Here is a 16,687-nt window from a genome sequence, read left to right on the forward strand (position 1 = left end):
GAGAGAGAGAGAGAGAGAGAAGGACACACCTTGAAGGAACACATGTTGGATTATGGGATGTTTTCAGTTAATAATGAAAAGCATTATTGCTTTTGACTTGTCCATCCCTCTCTCTCCATATGCAGAGGTTTGGTCATAGTCTCAATAGAACATAAAACTTGTAACAACAAGTTTAAGCAGGTTTTTATGAAGGCGTGGGGAAAACATCTAAGTTCTGCAAGAGCTAAGGCCATTCTAGCTGTTTCTGTAGACAGACTTGGGGCTTGTTCACCTGTGTTAAGCTTTCTAAGGTTGGTCCATCCCCCCAGCACCCCGCCCTGGGGACAGGCCTCACCTGGGCTCCTAGGAGGGAGGGTGGAAGGAAGGTGAGCTCCCTTCTTGGTCAGCATGATCCAAAGGCCCAGGGAAGGTAGAGGGTACTCAAAACAAACCTGTCTACTTCCTGGGAAGGCATGAGCTTAATTGAGCCCATTACCAGGCTGGACTTGGGGACTCCACAGCTTCTTTGTATCTTCCTGTATCTTCTTGTATCTTCTTTGTATCTTCTTGTATCTTCTTGTACTTCTTTGTATCTTCTTGCTCAAGCTCCTTTGTCTTATCCTTCTTTCAGCCCCTTCTCTTGTCTTCTTTTCATGTTGTAGTTCCTGAAACTCTCCTCTTCCAGGTAATGTAATAAGACATGCCTATCTGGCCATCTTCATGAGACCCCTGCCTGGGACTCCAGATTACTCAGGAACAGGACATGGCTTCTCCTCTGAACTTGAACTTTGTTAGCGCTGAAAACTGAAGAAATAGCTGGGGGAAAGCAGAGTTAATTCATGGTGGTATTTTTAGAAACCCTGCAGGCTGGAGCCCAGGATGAGGTCGCTGGGCACCACGTGAACATTAGAGCCTATGACTTGGAGCTCACTGTGCTTGAACCTTCCCTGAGCTCTGCCTGTCGCTGACCAGATGACGTGGAAGGGCTCAAATCAACAGCCCTGGATGAGTGCAGGCTTTTCCACAAATGACCCCGTAACATTTTTTGCTGGGGTCCCTGTGGCATTAGAATGCTTGTTATATATTTGAAGGAATTATGCCGGCCTTCACTGGCACTGACTCTCTCCCACTACCCACCCCCAAAGACAACCAACTAGCACCTGGGCATGGACAGAAGCCCTCTGGAGACTTCTGCCACTATTTTCCCACAGGCCTTTTTCCATACAAGATTTTAGAAACACAATCAGTGGCCAGCACTCAGCCTCATAGACATGAGCTCAGTGGGGTCTCAGGTGACCAGAATGCAGCGAAACCTCCTTTTTCTGGGATCTGAATCACAGGACTGTCGCTGGCCCCTGTGGGGACTCTCACCCCACCCTTGGCTGGGGCCCCACTTGGCTGATTTCCCAGGCTGGGAATGTTCTTTGAGTTTTTAGCAGGTTTGCCTGGAGGGTTTGGGTCTGTGTTTTCCTCCTGGCAAGTGGTGACTTTTCCTGGGTACCAGAGGCATGCAGTCAAGTTCCAGTGTAACTCCAATCTGTAATTTTGAATGGATGCAGGAGGGAGAGAGGGAGAGAGTGAGTGAATGAATGAATGAATACAGAGGGGCAGGAGGCAAGCACATTCCCTGCTTCAATGAAATCCTCTTGCCCACTGGTTCTCTGTGTTCATGTGTGTGCGCTGCATCAGAGCATGGGCTTGGGGGATTGCCCTCCCCTTTCTCCCTGGGCCCCTCCCTCAGTGATGGTCATCCCACTGTCTGGCCATCGCCAGGTTTCCCCTCACTGTGCTTCTCTCCCTGTCCTGTCGGTGTCTGAGTCTTTCACTCCTCCAGCGCACCAAGTGAAGTACCTTAGGTTTTATTTTAATAAGTGAACAGAGTACAGGCTGCGCCATGAAGGCAGCACAGCTCCTTCCAAAAGTGAAGAAGAGAGAGAGAAGAAAAGAGTTTCTAGTAAGTTTGAGATGCTAATCTTGACGGGTCCCCAGTGCTTTTCTGACTGGATTCCACACAGAATAAAACACGCAGACAGCTGCAAGCCTCAGCCCTCAGACCTCTCCATTCTCCTTGTGTGACTCTCTGGGAAGACGTAGATAGCACGGCGTAATCTCTCCCAAGGAGTTAATTGCCGTTTCCTCTTTCCTGTTTTGAACAGAAATTTTCTTTATTGTGTGAGTACAGCATGGAGAACATATTCTTTGGCATCACATAAATATTTACTTCATATTTAAAACTCCTGTCATGAAGCATTTATTCCACTTGAAAATATTATAACCTATTTTCCTCGTGGCAAATAAAAATAAAAGGCATCGCTCCTTTGATTTTCAGTACCTAGTTTTTTTTTTTGGGGGGGGGGCGGTTGGTTTTGTTTTCCTTCTATTTATCTTGCATTTTTTCACCAGTAAGTCCATAAAATCAAGCCAGAGATGGAGTGGCAAAGGTTCTCATCCAGCTTATGTTAGGAGCTCCCCGCAAGCCATAACCACCGTTGTCTGGAATATTGTGGTAATTCTTTGCTTTGTTAGTGGAGACCTGACTATCAAGGACCAGAGAACAATAATTGAGAGAGTGGTCCCGGGCCAGAGCTCGTGCTATGGGGTCTGTGCCCAGAACAGTGCCTGGTATCCAGTATCTACAGAGGAAACCATTTCTAGATAGATCGTTTATGTTATACCCTTCAGAAATTTTCAGTGTTTATTTTCACTCATGTGTTTTTTGAGTATATTAATCGTTTTCTCCTTCTCATTTTATATACATACTATACACATGTTTCTTAGTCTTCCTATTTATTATTTCTTGGTGGATTTAGCATATCTACTTTTTAAAAACCACAGCATGAAAATCCAGTCTGTGGGTGTATCATGAACTAATCGGTCCCCTTTAGCTTCCTTTGCCAAGTCCCTGGATGAGAGCAGAGGTGGATGTGTGAAGAGGTGGGTGGGCAGCTGCAGGAGCTGACTCCCATACAGTAAGGTGCAGGTGGGACCCAGGGTGTTCTGCCATCCCTGGAAGGCAGGACCGAATGGGTCAGGGTGGGAGTTCCTGAGCTGGCATTTACTGTTTGTAAGCTGTATGACCTTCAGCAAATTATTTATTTAATCTCTCAAAGGCTCGGTTTCTTTGTAAGTCAAGAATAATAACCACTGCATGGTATTAGAGCATGTGTGTAAGTTGCTTACATAGCTCATGTATTTGAAATAGTACCTCATGGGTATGTAATAGCATGCATATATAATAGAGCCTCATGGATATGTAATAGCACCTCATGGGTATGGAGCAGCACCTCATATATATGCATCAGCACCTCATGCATATGTAATGGTACCTCATGTATATTTAATGGTACCTCATGTGTACACAATGGTATTGCACCGATGTAAGGTGCTTGGAAAGGTACCCAGTACTTGGCAGGGGCCCGATAAATTGTAACTGTTATTTTCCAGCTTCTGAATATCTCAGGTTTGACAGTTCCTTAGAGAAGAAAATACTATGACGGTTGAATGGTTTTCTTCACGTTGTGAAATTACCTTCTTTGAGGACTGGATTCCTTCTTTGCTTGGATTCTAAGAAAAGCCTTCTGAGGAGGTCCCCAGCCTTTTCTCAAATCAGTTATGTTTCTCACTGCTTTTGTTCGCAAACTGAGTCACTGTTCTGTGCCTGGTCCAATCTTCCTGGCAGCTTGCCAGTCTGAAGATGGAGTCATTCTTCTAAAGCCCATAATGGATGGGGTAGGGAAAGAGGATGCTCACTCTCTTTCGCTCACAGAGACAGGTGTGGAACATCTGGAGGCAGCTGGGCCCCTGCAGGGTGTGGCGATTAGGAGGTGTCAGAGCAGGTGTTGCAAGGTGGGGGGGGTTGGGGCTGTTTCACTTCCCCCAGTAAGGAGGTGTCAGCTTGGCACCAGGAAGAACGAGAAAGAAGGTACCAGCTTGGGGTTTAGGCTGAGCTGTTGCATTACCCTCTCTTGATAGATAGGAAAGTAGAAACCTGAAGTGATTGAATGATTGGGTCTAGAACCCAAAGCAGGTTTGGAGGAAAGGCAACATTTGTGTCATCATCTAGTGCCTAGTTCAGCCATACTGGCAGAAAGAGGTCCAAACATAAGCCAGAAAAATTAAAGAAGAACCCACAGCATACTTGCTCGTGGAAAAGACCCCTGTGTGCCCTGGACATCAAGGGTAAGTGACTGTCCTGTGGTGAGGAATAATAGCAGTACCCAGAGGCTGCTGGTTGTGCGTATTGACCATCCTGGTCCAGGCTTCTGGGTCAAGGGTCTCAGGCAGGGTCGATCCTTACATCTGGCGATTCTCACTACACATACCCTGCAAGGAAGTGCTGGTGTATGCAGACGTTCATAAGCTGGACCTGTTAGAAATTCCTCGCCAGATATTTTTTGTAATTATTTTTTTATTAACATATAATGTATTATTTGCCCCAGGGGTACAGGTCTGTGTATCATCAGGCTCACACACCTCATAGCACTCACCATAGCACATACCCTCCCCAATGTCCATCACCCAGCCACCCTATCAATCCTCCCATCCCCCGGCAACCCTCAGTTTGTTTCCTAAGATTAAGAGTCTCTTAATCAGGGGTGCCTGGGTGGCTCAGTGGGTTAAACCTCTGCCAGTCATGATCTCAGGGTCCTGGGATCCAGCCCCTCATCGGGCTCTCTTCGGGCAGAGAGCCTGATTCCTCCCCTCTCTCTGCCTGCCTCTCTGCCTACTTGTGATCTCTGTCAAATAAATAAATAAAATCTTGAAAAAAAAAAAAGTCTCTTAGAAGAGTCTTGTTCCTGATCCCATCTTGTTTCATTTTTCCCCTCCCTATCCCCCCACATCCCCCTGCCCTGCCTCTCAAATTCCTCGTGTCAGAGAGATCATATGATATTGTCTTTCTCTGATTGACTTATTTTGCTCAGCATAATACCCTCGAGTTCCATCCACGTCGTTGCAAATGACAAGATTTAGTTTCTTTTGATTCCTGCTAGATATTCTTTAAACTGAAAGATACCCCGAGAGTGTGGAGGTGAAGGGTGTCTGTCGCCTCATGCAGGAAATAGTGTCCAGTCCTGTCAGGTCAGCTCCCCTTTTGTGCCAGAGGAGGTGAGGTGGGGTGAGGTGGGAGATGGTGGAGCAGGGAGACCTCAGTCATCAGACTGGCATGGGATTTGGTGCCAGGAGCTGCCTCTCCCCATGTCTGCAAGGGTTCCCCTGGCTGAGATGGGGAGGACTCGGCCCAGGAAAAAGGAGCCAGGAGGGGCTGCTTCAACAGAGTCGTAACTCCAAGGTGTGGGCTCTTTCTGCCGCTTCTGCCACCTGCGTGCAACCTTGGGGCTGTAAGATCCTCACTGTGCAAAAGCTCCTGGGAGTCTGAAGTTGACGGCCTAACGGAACCACGCAGGAGACAAGCCTGGAACATTGCTGGAGGCTGAGGTAACTGAGGATCTCCTAGTAGCTCCACCGGACAGCTATGCTTCACTTCATGCTTTGGAGAACTCCTGTCACACTGTCTGACTAATCTTCATTTCCACAGAAAGTCTCAAAAAGGTTATCCTGCTCTTAGCAGGTCTCTCCCTGACTTGACATCACATTCCTTCTGCCATGTGGCTGATGCACCCATAAAACAAAAGATCTGGAAAGGGCCCTTTGGGCTCGATGGGAGGAAACCCAGCCTGGGTTTTGCCTCTGAGGATGTGACAAAGGAAGGGTCACACCAGGTGGCTGTAGCGGGGTTCACGCAGTGACGGCACCAGGCATCCTTTGCGATGGGCTTGGGGGCAGGTCGGGGGAGCTCTTCCCTCAGTCCAGGAGCACTGGCAGCTGCGGACTGTCAAAATTGGGCCTGTCCCCCTGCCCAGCGCATATATGTACTGCCCTCTCCTTGTTCATACTGAGTAGCCCTCCCCCTTCCACAGCAAGAAGGATGCGCAGGCACAGAGAACCTCTCTTAGAAGTCACTAAAGAGCATCAGAGCATGTTGTTTTCCAATTCTACAAACAGTATATAAACCCATCATCCTAGCAGAGCACAATAATTCTTTTACGTTACCTTCAGTCTGCAAGTATGTTTTATACAGGTTTGTATGCGTGCGCATTCTGTTTTTACTGTATTGTATCCCATTTCCCCATAATCCCGCAAGGTCTTAGTTCACCATTTTTAACTTGCTATAAATTTGCTATAATTTGTCGGACCATTCTCTTAATGTACAATGGTCCAGTTACTTCTGTTTGTAGGCCAAGATAGACAGCAATGGGGGAACATCTGGAAGTTATAAGTATATAGCTTTTAGTTTCTGTGTAATTATTGACTTAGAGGGAATCCCAAAGTTAAAGGATGTGACTTTTTTTTGGTGGTATTTGCTATCATTAGAGTATTGTTTCTGGAAATGTTGCATTACATTGCATATGTATAATACGGATAATACCACTTTAAAACAAATTTGTTTACTAGTATTCAGTGGTGGGTCAGTGGTATGTCAAGACCGTTCTTTGCATTTTAAAAATTCCCACTAAGAGCGAGTATTTTATAATTCCTATAAGTTTTACGTTCATGTCATTTACACAGGTGTCTCTAGGGATCTTGATGGATATATTTGGATTCATTGGTACCTATACCTCTGTGGTATTCTTGCCATTTAATGTGAAACTAATGGAGAGGAATGAGACAAATTCAGATTGTGGAACATTCTTTAAGACAGCATCCTTGACTCTTTACAAATGTATCATAAAAAGGAAACAAGAAAGCTGTTCTAGATTGGAAAGTCTAAGGAGGTGTGGCAACTAAAGGCAAAGCAGAGTTCTAAGTAGCTTCTGAAAAAAAATTTTTTTTAAATTATTTTTTGTTTATTTATTTGAAAGAGAATGAAAGAGATAGCCTGAAATAGGGGAGGGTCAGAGGGAGCAGCAGACTCCCCACTGAGCAGGGAGCCCAATGCGGGACTTGATCCTGGGACTCCAGGATCATGACCTGAGCCAAAGGTAGTCATTTAACCAACTGAGCCACCCAGGTGCCCCGCTTCTGAAAAATTTTAAAGCCACAACTATAAAGGGCATTTTGGGGGCAGTTGGAGAAATTTGAAAATGAACCATATATTAGATAATGCCATATCAGTGTTAAGTTTCTTGACTCTGATAACTTTGGTTATTAGGAGAATGCTTTTGTTCTCAGGAGATGAAGGCTGATATATTTTGGGGTAAGGTGTTACTGTGCTTGCAACCTTCAGATGGTTTAGTCAAACTATGTTTGCATCATATTTTATATTATGTATTAATAACATCATATTATAGTATTAATTATATTGTAGTTATAAAATACAGTTATGCTCATGATGTAAATAAATGTAATAATACACTATTATCCTGTATTATATAAATATAGAAATTATAGAAGTTATTCACATTTTTAATAGATACCATATTGATTTTTATATCCACATCTATATTCATTTATAAATCTGTCACATTCACATCACACACTCACATGCACACACGTGCGTGATGCATTACCCCATAGGAACTGTATTTTAATAGAGATCCTTGACAGCAGCAGGAAATGCTGATGGGATCTGTTTCTGCCGGTGACTCCAGGCCCCAGCAGGGAGGTTCTGTGGGACTGGGGATTGCTGGGGCTCCCCTCAGGATCTAGGCATGTGGGTGACAGGCACAAAGACTATCTGGCTTGACTCTTGGCTCCCCTGTCCAGAGGAATGAGTGATGGGGCGATTTTCACCAACTGGGGGCCCCCCTCCCCTTTTTCCTCTTGCCTGTCCTGCTGCTTGGCACATGGAGGGTGGGGAGGTCCCCATGGGGGGATGGGCATGAGGTTTACCTGTGTTTCCCTCTCCTATAGCTTTCTGTTTCCCCACATCTTTGATGTCGAATCTCTCTTACAAGGCAGTACACCTGTGCTCTGGAGCAGGAATTACAGAACCTTTGGGAAAGTTCAGTCAGACAATCAGACCCCACTTAAGGGGAATTATTCTTGGCTCTCTGTCTAACCTCCTCCCAGGACCCTCCCCTCGGCCCCCACCAGTAGGAAGCATCTTCTCTGTAGGCATGAGTGCTTGCAACTGGGAGATCTTTATAAGTCCGTTAAATTAACAGGTTGCTATGTTAACATATTAAATCAAAGTAAACAGAGTTTAGACCTTCAATTTGGTTGCTGGTCATTTCTGTAAAAAGTTGAGAAATGAGGCCCTTGGGGATACCCGTAACCCGTTCTAGCTGGGCTCCCTTGAGAAAATTAGATAGGACTCCTCAGCAGTTTCACAGAAAATATAACTTCCCAGGATCAAAAGACTAGTAAATTTGAGGGATTTGCAAAGCAAGTTGCACCTTAAATGCACGAGGGGCTGACTTACTGTTTAAATGTGACCCGTGGTGAATCTGGTAAAGGCAGTTGGTTGAATGCTTTTCCTCTGGTCTCAGCTGCCCAGGTGTGGAGATTGGAGTCTGGATTTTTGTAGGTCATGTTTGTAGTAAGGAAGTGCTAGTGAATATATTTTTTTAATTACTGTATTTTTTTTTCTGCTTCTAAATGTGGTAGAATATTCTGGATATAGTGAAAAGTAAGCAGCAGAAGTAGAAGTCACCTGTCATTGGACAATTGGGTGTTGATGGCCAGATTTCTGTGTGTGTACCTGTCTCTATAGTAAAGCAGAGCTGGGACATTCTCATGAGAATCTGATCAGCTGGGCCTTGGTCCCTAGGTTGTGGCAGGGTAGAAGGTGGGATTTGCATACTCCATCTCTTTCCAGGTCAGAGACCTTTTGGAATATAAAAAGCACCCGTTCAAAAGGGGGGCCAGACTGGCTGGGGGTGGGGAAACAGAGGGGTAGCAGGCAGACCCCCATCTAGGTCATCAGGGTCTGTGCTGGGGATCAGCATCTCTGCCTGTCTGCTTGGAGGCTTCTTCCCCCTAAAAGCCCCTACTGGGCATGTGCTCCCCATTCTTGCCTTTCTCCTCCTCTAGTGCTGTGTCCCTCCACCCCTGCCCAGTCCCCACTGACAGACACTGCCCTCAGATCCTCCAGCTGTTAGGCTCACACAGGTGCCATTCTCACCCCAAGACTGACACTGTCATGGTGACATGTCAGGTGTGGCGGATACTTGGGGCGGGGGGGGGGTGGGGAGGAGCCTTCCCAGTGCATTTTAAGCTATGCCATGCGGGTGACCTTCCAGGCACTAGTGCTGGGAACCAGGCGCCTACCCTGCCCTGGGAGAAGCCAGAGGCCGCTGGACTCTTGCACTGTAAGAGCCCCTTGGTTGAGCACTTTGGGACCTTGCTGTCGGGAGGGTAGGCTGTTGCCCAGAGCGGCATGTGGACAGTGTTAACACTGGTTTCTCCCCCACTCTCTGGGTTAGAATCTGGGCTCCACCACTTAGTAGCTGTGCTAACAGAAACTGGTTATATAAACTTCCTATTCCTCAATTTGCACACCTGTGAAGTGTGGTTATGATCACCTTTCAGAAGGGCTGCTATGAAGGTTCAGTGGGCACCTGCCACGGAGTAAGCCCTCAGTTAGCATTAAGTGTGACTCTTGTATTGGTCTGCTTGGGCTGCCGGAACAAAATGCTGTAGACGGAGTGGTTCCAGCAACAGAAATTTCTTGCTCCTAGTTCTGAAGGCTGAAAGTCTGAGATCAAGGTGTCAGCACATTTGGGTGAGGGCCCCCTTCCTGCCTTGTAGACATCCATCTTCTCTCCAGGTCCTCACAAGATAGTGAGTGAGCTCCGGTCACGTCCTCTTAACAGCATTCACCCCACCATGGGAACTTCACCGTCATGGCTGGGTCATACTGGCAGGTAGCACATCAACGTGTGAATGGGAGAGCGGGGCTCAATCATTCTGACCATGACAAGCATTGCGGTCGTTTATTAGCGCCCCTGCAGGACTCTCTGAGGCTTGGGGCAGCCTCTGATGTGGACCCAAGGAAAAAGTGAGGACCGGCCTTTTGTCTTCAGTGAGGTTGTAAAGTCCATGGTGGTGGGTCTGAGTCTTCTGGAAAACTGCTTTCCCAGTGTTAGGTTTCGGTCTCCTTTTGACCTTCAGGAAAAGGTTCCTGGTTATCCTAGTCCGGAAGAAGGAGAAAGAAGAAAAGTCCGGGTTCTCTGAGCCAGGGAGCTGGGTGCAGATTCCACAGTGCCCTTGGTGTCAGCACTGTACCCCGTTTCCAGAGGGCTGGGCCCTTAGAGGCTCCAGGCAAGGACGCACTGGCTGGCTAAGGCCTGGCTGCCTTAGAAGAAGCTGTGATAAAATGTGAACCTTGAGCCTTTTGGTCCTACACCCTTGCAATGTGCAGCTGCTTCCCGGGGGGCAATGGAGAAGCCACACCAAGGGCAGGACTGGGATCTGGATGAATTCGGGGGTGCCACTGGTACAGGAAATGGTGACCCAGTCTGGCCTTCCTGTCTCTCATGGTGCGCCCTCGCTGGGGTTGAGCGGCGAGGCTCAGACCCCAGAGTCCCTCAGCCCATGGATACTCGCGCCCATGCTGCTCCCGCTCCCGGCGCTGAGAGTGGGGTAGGAGGTCTCTTCCCAGGTGTGCTAACCCTGTGTTTTCTTCTCTGCTCTTGTCCTTCCCCAGCCCCTAAAGACAATGAAGAGCGCGTGTTCAGGGAGCGCATGCGGCCCAGGAAGAGGCAGGGGGCTGTCAGGCGCAGGGTCCACCAGGTCAACGGCCACAAGTTCATGGCTACCTACCTTCGGCAGCCCACCTACTGCTCCCACTGCAGAGATTTTATCTGGTAAGGCCCTCTCTCCTGGGAACCTCTAGTGAGGCTTTCCCTGAGGTGAGACAGGGGGGAGGGGGTTGTAGGAGAAGAGAAACTTTATTTTTAAAGTGCTGATGGGCTTTATTTCTTCTTCATTTGATTGCAGAAGACTTTTCTGGAAGGCTCAGTGAGTCTCTAGTACCCGGGGGGATAACTGGGAAGAATGGTGACTTTATGCTTAGGATCTATCATAGATCATGTTTAACGAGTTAAGATTTTATAACCAATAGTGGTATGTTGTGATGTATTTTTTAAAGGAGTTCTTATCTTTTAGAGACACAAGCTTAATTATTTAGAAATGAAATAATGTGATGTCTGGGATTTGTTTAAAAAATGATCTGGAAGAAAGGCAGAGGGGCTAGGGGTAGAGATGAAATAAGACCAGCTGTGCATTAATCATTGTTAGAGCAGGTTATAGGTCCCTTACATTTATCTCTTTATTTTTGTATATATCTGAATGTTCCCATGATAAAGCTTAAAAAATACTTGATTCCCAGTATCTGTAATTCAAAGCAGTTCTTAATAACTGTTACAATAGTGGTGCTACTAGGATGCCCAGCTTTCAAAGGAATGAGAGAGCAGCATTGGCTGGAGTGCTCAGGGAAGGCTTCCTGGAAGAGGTGGCATTTCTCCTTTCATGATGACTAGGATTTTGATAGGCAAAGACAGGTAGGTTATGGGCCTTTTTGTCTTTACATGATTTTTGGGAGATGGAGAAGGATAAGGAGCACTGGCCTTGGGTATTGGTGGGGGAATCTTAATGAATGCCTACCATGTGCCAAGTCTTTTCTTAGGCCCTGAGAATATCTAATTAAATCATCCTAGTGTCCTAGAAGCTATGTATTATTAAAGCCATTCCACTAACAACAGTACTGAGACTCAAAAAAAAAAAACAAGACTAGTGTGACGTCCTCCAGCTAGGAGGTGTCAGAGACCCACTTCCACTCCTGGTGAGCCCAGCAGAAAGCTGTTCCAGACCTCCCACCAGCCTTCCTGGCAACCTCTCTGAGCTCTTAAACTTCGCCAACACACTTGGATCCCGTGGGGAGGAATAAGTGAGGCCAATCTGCCGCCCAAACCAAGCGAAGGAGCATCTGAATTAGGCTTTGAATTGCCAAGGTGTGCAGGAGTGGCTTGTCTTGTCCTTGTGGTTTTCCAGAACTAATCACTGAGGTTGGCATGGACATCTGTGGAGGTGCAGCTCAGAGCACCCTCAGGCTGTTGGAAGCGGGAATAATGCCCCAGTCCCATCACAGAAATGTCTCACCCCCAGCGCTGCTTCCACCCTCCAAGCTCTGTTTTCTGTATTTCCGTTACGAGTTGTGTGTTTGGAGGGAGCATGTTGTGGAAGCTGAGATGTATGGATTCAGGTCTCCTCTCAGCGTACGGCGAACACCTCTGGGTTCTGGGCTTCCCAAGGTGCGGCTCCCACTGGGCTGGAAATGGCGGATTGCTCCTTGACCAATTGGTGGTGTCACTGAGGACAGGGCCCAGGCCAGATTGGTTGGATTGTTCTGTGTCCATGCTGACCCAGGGGAGCTGACACCTGTCAGGGAAGGAACCTCTGCCATTGCCCTTGACCAATGCCCCTAACCCTGGCCACAGACTGACCTAGAATCCTTGACTGCTTCTGGAGTGCCCAAGGAATATGCCTGTAAGCTAGAGCCCTCTTACATGATTACCTGCCACGTTCGACTGATCAAGACCTGCCTTGAGTGAACAGAGTCTTTGTGGCTTTCCAGAACACTGTTGGCCCCACTGGAATGGCTATTGGTCTAGGAAACCAAGCCCTGACACTGACCAGGCTTTGTACCCTTTCCAAACACTGGCTCTAACCTCTGTTGCCTCCGAAGGAGTCTTTTTTTTTTTTTTTTTTTAGATTTTATTTGTTTACTTAGAAGGAGCAGGAAGGTGGGGAAGAGGAAGAGGGAGAAGCAGGCCCTGTGATGAGCAGAGCTCAATACCAGGATAGCCGGATGGCGGCATGGGCAGAAGGCAGAGGCTTACCCAACTGAGCTGCCCAGGCACCCTGAAGGAGTCACTTTAAGGCACTCTGCAAGAGGAAGTGAAATCCCGCTGCTGTCTGGATTCTAGTCTACTTGGTGCATCGTGGCTGGTGGCCAGAAAGGGGTGGCTTTGTGTGGTTTTTGACCTACTAAAATTTATTAAAAGGTTGTATTCTTCTTTTCAGGGGTGTCATAGGAAAGCAGGGATACCAATGTCAAGGTAAGAGGCACTGTAGGAACTAAATGCTTGGGGGCCCACTGGTCTGTCCAGATCAGCTACACTCCTAGGACACACATGCTGGGTTTGATGACATTTAGAGGCTCTATAGGGTTTGCACGCTCCTGTTCCCTCTCCGAGAAGCAAGACCTTGTTTTCTTTTGTCCCTGCCTGGACATGGTTCCTGTATCCCATATATGGGGTGTAGAGGTATGGGAGTACCTGTGGGCACCAGTCTCCAGCTGTCCCTGGGGTCTCTGCTCCTTTCCCAGTAAGACACAACCATTCAACACCCTTTGAAGGCCCCGCCCTGCCCTGAGCTGGGCTCCGTGTACCCTGTCAGCCCCCTCCCTCCTCCCTCTCTTGCTCCCTGAAGAAGTTCCCTCACCTGCTCGATTCACTCCTATCACTCAGTGATCCTTGCTGATTCTCTCTCTACCCCCCCGCCTTTTTTTTTTGGTCTCTTCTGTGGAATCATTAGCTCTTCAATGTTTAAGACTCCCTTGAAATTATTGCAGTTTGTTTGTTTTCAGTTCTTTGGCTAAAATGCAAGGTCAGGTTTTCCAAGATTGGAGGGTGGATGGGTGCTGTGGTCAAGATTTCTCTGCGGTTAGAGCTGGGAGACCATTCCGTCTCCTCACCCAGCCACTGGTTGACTTGGGCTCACCCCAGAGGACCTGAGCAGGTTCTGTCATACACGGCCATGTCCTTGAAGTAGCCTATGTGCAAATAGCTGCTTACCTCTTTGGCCGCCTCAGCTCACACTGTCCCAGGATATGGAAGACCAGGCTGTGGGCCACTGTGAAATTAACCAAAAATGTTTAAGAACTCCTGTGCCCCAAAAGACCCATTCTCCCGCAGTAGTGCTCCCCGTCACACCTGCCAACCCTGACATGACGTGGGCTGGGGCATAGGACTGCTTCGGTGCCTTTAACAGACCTGCTTCACAGAAGGAAACTGTTCCCTGACCTTGGCATATAGAAGTGAGGAAATCATTTGGTACTTCCATATCTAGAGAAAACTCCTGAGGCCCTCTGGGTGTAAGTGGTGCATTCTTCTCCAGAGCTTTCAGGGAACCCTAATGGCACTGATGACACCGTATTCGTAATGACTCAGCCGTCCAGGCTTCAGCCGGGTCTTTCCTTAAGACTCGGGCACAGGAGGGGCGTGGCTCCCGGTGTCCCTCCATGGAGACCAGAATCTTGGGGTGGAAGCTTTCTACCCCCACTTGTCGCTCAGCCTTCCCATTTTTGCTGTTTGCAGTTTGCACTTGCGTGGTCCACAAGCGATGCCATGAGCTCATAATTACGAAGTGTGCTGGATTAAAGAAACAGGAAACTCCCGATGAGGTAACTATTTATAACATTGAAGTTTGGGCCTTTCTTTACTGCCACTCCTCCCTTTCTTTACTGCCCCCTCAGTGGTTCCTGAGAAACTCCTTATCTCTCTCAGATCCCCTGGCTTTCTCCATTGTGTTGATCAGAGTTGAGGGAGTTGTCCACAGCCTTCCAGCGGGAGGCACGGTCTACAGAATGACCGTGGCTCAGAGCCCGTGTCATGTCCGTGGCTATTAGGGCAAGAGCCGCGCAATCCCAGAGCTAAAGCCTGCGAGGAACATGTGAATTGCTTTATGTCATTATCTCTTCGGAATAGTGATGTCACTAAGTGACCTGTCACTGGCTCCACACTGCTCATAAACAGGGAGAGAGACATGACACATAAGCGGGAACCTTGTCTTTATGAGGTGATGGGGGGAACGGAGAGGAATTAACAAACCCAAGAAACCCTTAAGAGGCAGGAATAACTACAGTAATAATACCAGCCGACGTTCATGGGGTACTTACCGTGTGTCGATTTAAGTACTTCGTCATACAGTATTTAATCTCAAAACGGCCTTAATAAGAGCTATGCGATTATCTTCATTTTGCGACAGGGAGAGTGGAAGCACAGAGAGGTCATGTTAGCTTGCCCCAGATCACACAGCTAGTACGAGAAGGAGCCATGTTCACACCCAGGTAGTCTGTTCCATGGAGTCTGAGCCCTTGACCGCTGGACATCATTGTCTCTTAATCTTCTAACCTAGTATCAGGTTGACTCTTGGGGAAGTTGCTGGGGGTAAGGAAGTGAGACAATTCAACAGTAAAGGTGGGTTTCTCCTAACCGAGTGACTGGAAGGAGAGTGTGAGTGTGAGGGTGGGTGTTATCTGTGTTCATAGCAGTGGATTTCAAAGGCCTGCTTTTAATTCTTGGTGAAATAGATAAGTACTGGATACTCATAGTGCATTGGAACTGGGGGTCAAAGAGACGCTAGGTAAGTTTATAATCAGGTGGACTTATAATTTGGCTTCCAAAAAGAGCAACTTACAGGACCACTACTACTAAAAGATAATTCATCCGAATGGCATCTTGGCATCAGAAACACTTCTATCTTTTATCTCCTTTTGCTTTCACACAGTCTCTGGAAAGCAGTGGGGGCATGGCCTGGATGGAACCTTCCATGTCCCTGAAAGGCAGGCAGCCCAGGGCACAAAAGCTGTTTGTGGGGGCTCTGCTGTCATGGTGGAAAGTGCAGGTTCTCACCACCTGGGCCTCCTGGCTCCTGTGGCAGGGTCGAGACCCAAGTATACAGTCGCACTTGTTACTTGGACAGATAAAGGAAAGGCAGGTGGCTGGCTTGCTGTCAGTCTCCCTTCTGTCCTGTGGGCATCCTCTGAGCACTTCCTGCTCTGTGCCAGATACTGCGCCATGTGCCACTAAACAAAGAGGAACACATGATTCCTTCCCCCCAGAACCTCCCAGGTTTCTTCCCCTGCATGCCTTACAGGTTTCTATAGCTCCGCCCCATCTCTTGGAGGGAAAAGTCCCAAATGAGTCCATGCCTTACAGGTTAGAGGGCTGAGGTGGGAGATACCCCCTTACTTCTGAGTCTGTGACCAAGTGCTTTCTGGTTGTCCTTCTTGGCCCGTTGGCAGCGAATAGACGACGTCACCAGTGAAGCTTGTCCCCACACGTGGCATGTGTCCCAAGGGAGAGAAGTTGCCAAGGATTGAGGATGGGGGCTGTGGGTTTCTCTGCCTTGTGGAGTTCTTGCCTGTCCCGGAGCTCGCAGGGCCAGGCTCCTAGGGCATTGCTGCACCCACCAGCGTTGGGGGGAGATGGGGGAGCCCTCTGCCAGGGAGCCTAAGTTTCTCTCCCTGCTTAGTGCCTGTGTGTTAGCGCCGAGGACATGCCTCTCCCCGGGCTTCCAAGTGTGGGGACCGCCCAAGGCTCTCCGTGGCATCACCATCCTTTCTTCTTCACCTTCCAGTGATTTCTTTCTCTTCTTCCCTCCCATCTGCGTTGGTCTCACTTGCCCCCATTTCCACGTCTTCGTGGCAGAGCGGCGTGTGCACGTGTGTACCGGTGTGTGCGCGGCCCTCGTGTTGTTTCCACAGCCTCCAGTTCTGTGGCTGGTGCTTAGGCCCTGTCCTCCGCCCACCATCCTCTGATACCTTAGCATCCTGGGTGCTCCCAGCTGAACCTCCGAGTTCCTGGGCGCTCCCCCTCCTCTTCACCTTTGTCTCTCACCTATATCCCTTTGTGAGCCTCTTCCTGGGACCCCCAAGTCTGTTCTCAGTGTGGGTCCACCACATCTTCAGCATTTGCAAGAAAAGAGTGGCTACAGTGATGCACACCCTTCAGGGTGAGCAGGTGGACATAGAGGAGGAGAC

The 16,687-nt window shown here is 48.2% G+C and overlaps 1 protein-coding gene across 1 annotated transcript in view; it reads left to right on the top strand.

The window, feature by feature from the left end:
* Positions 1-16,687, top strand: part of PRKCE (protein kinase C epsilon) — a 487,391-nt gene that overhangs the window by 301,523 nt on the left and 169,181 nt on the right. The window contains exons 3-5 of the mRNA XM_044263634.1: positions 10,568-10,727; positions 12,946-12,980; positions 14,241-14,326. Of these exons, the coding sequence (XP_044119569.1) occupies positions 10,568-10,727; positions 12,946-12,980; positions 14,241-14,326 (281 nt within the window). The remainder of the gene's footprint in view (positions 1-10,567; positions 10,728-12,945; positions 12,981-14,240; positions 14,327-16,687) is intronic.

Source organism: Neovison vison, chromosome 8 (assembly GCF_020171115.1).
Source record: "Neovison vison isolate M4711 chromosome 8, ASM_NN_V1, whole genome shotgun sequence".
Classification (NCBI taxonomy): Eukaryota; Metazoa; Chordata; class Mammalia; order Carnivora; family Mustelidae; genus Neogale; species Neogale vison.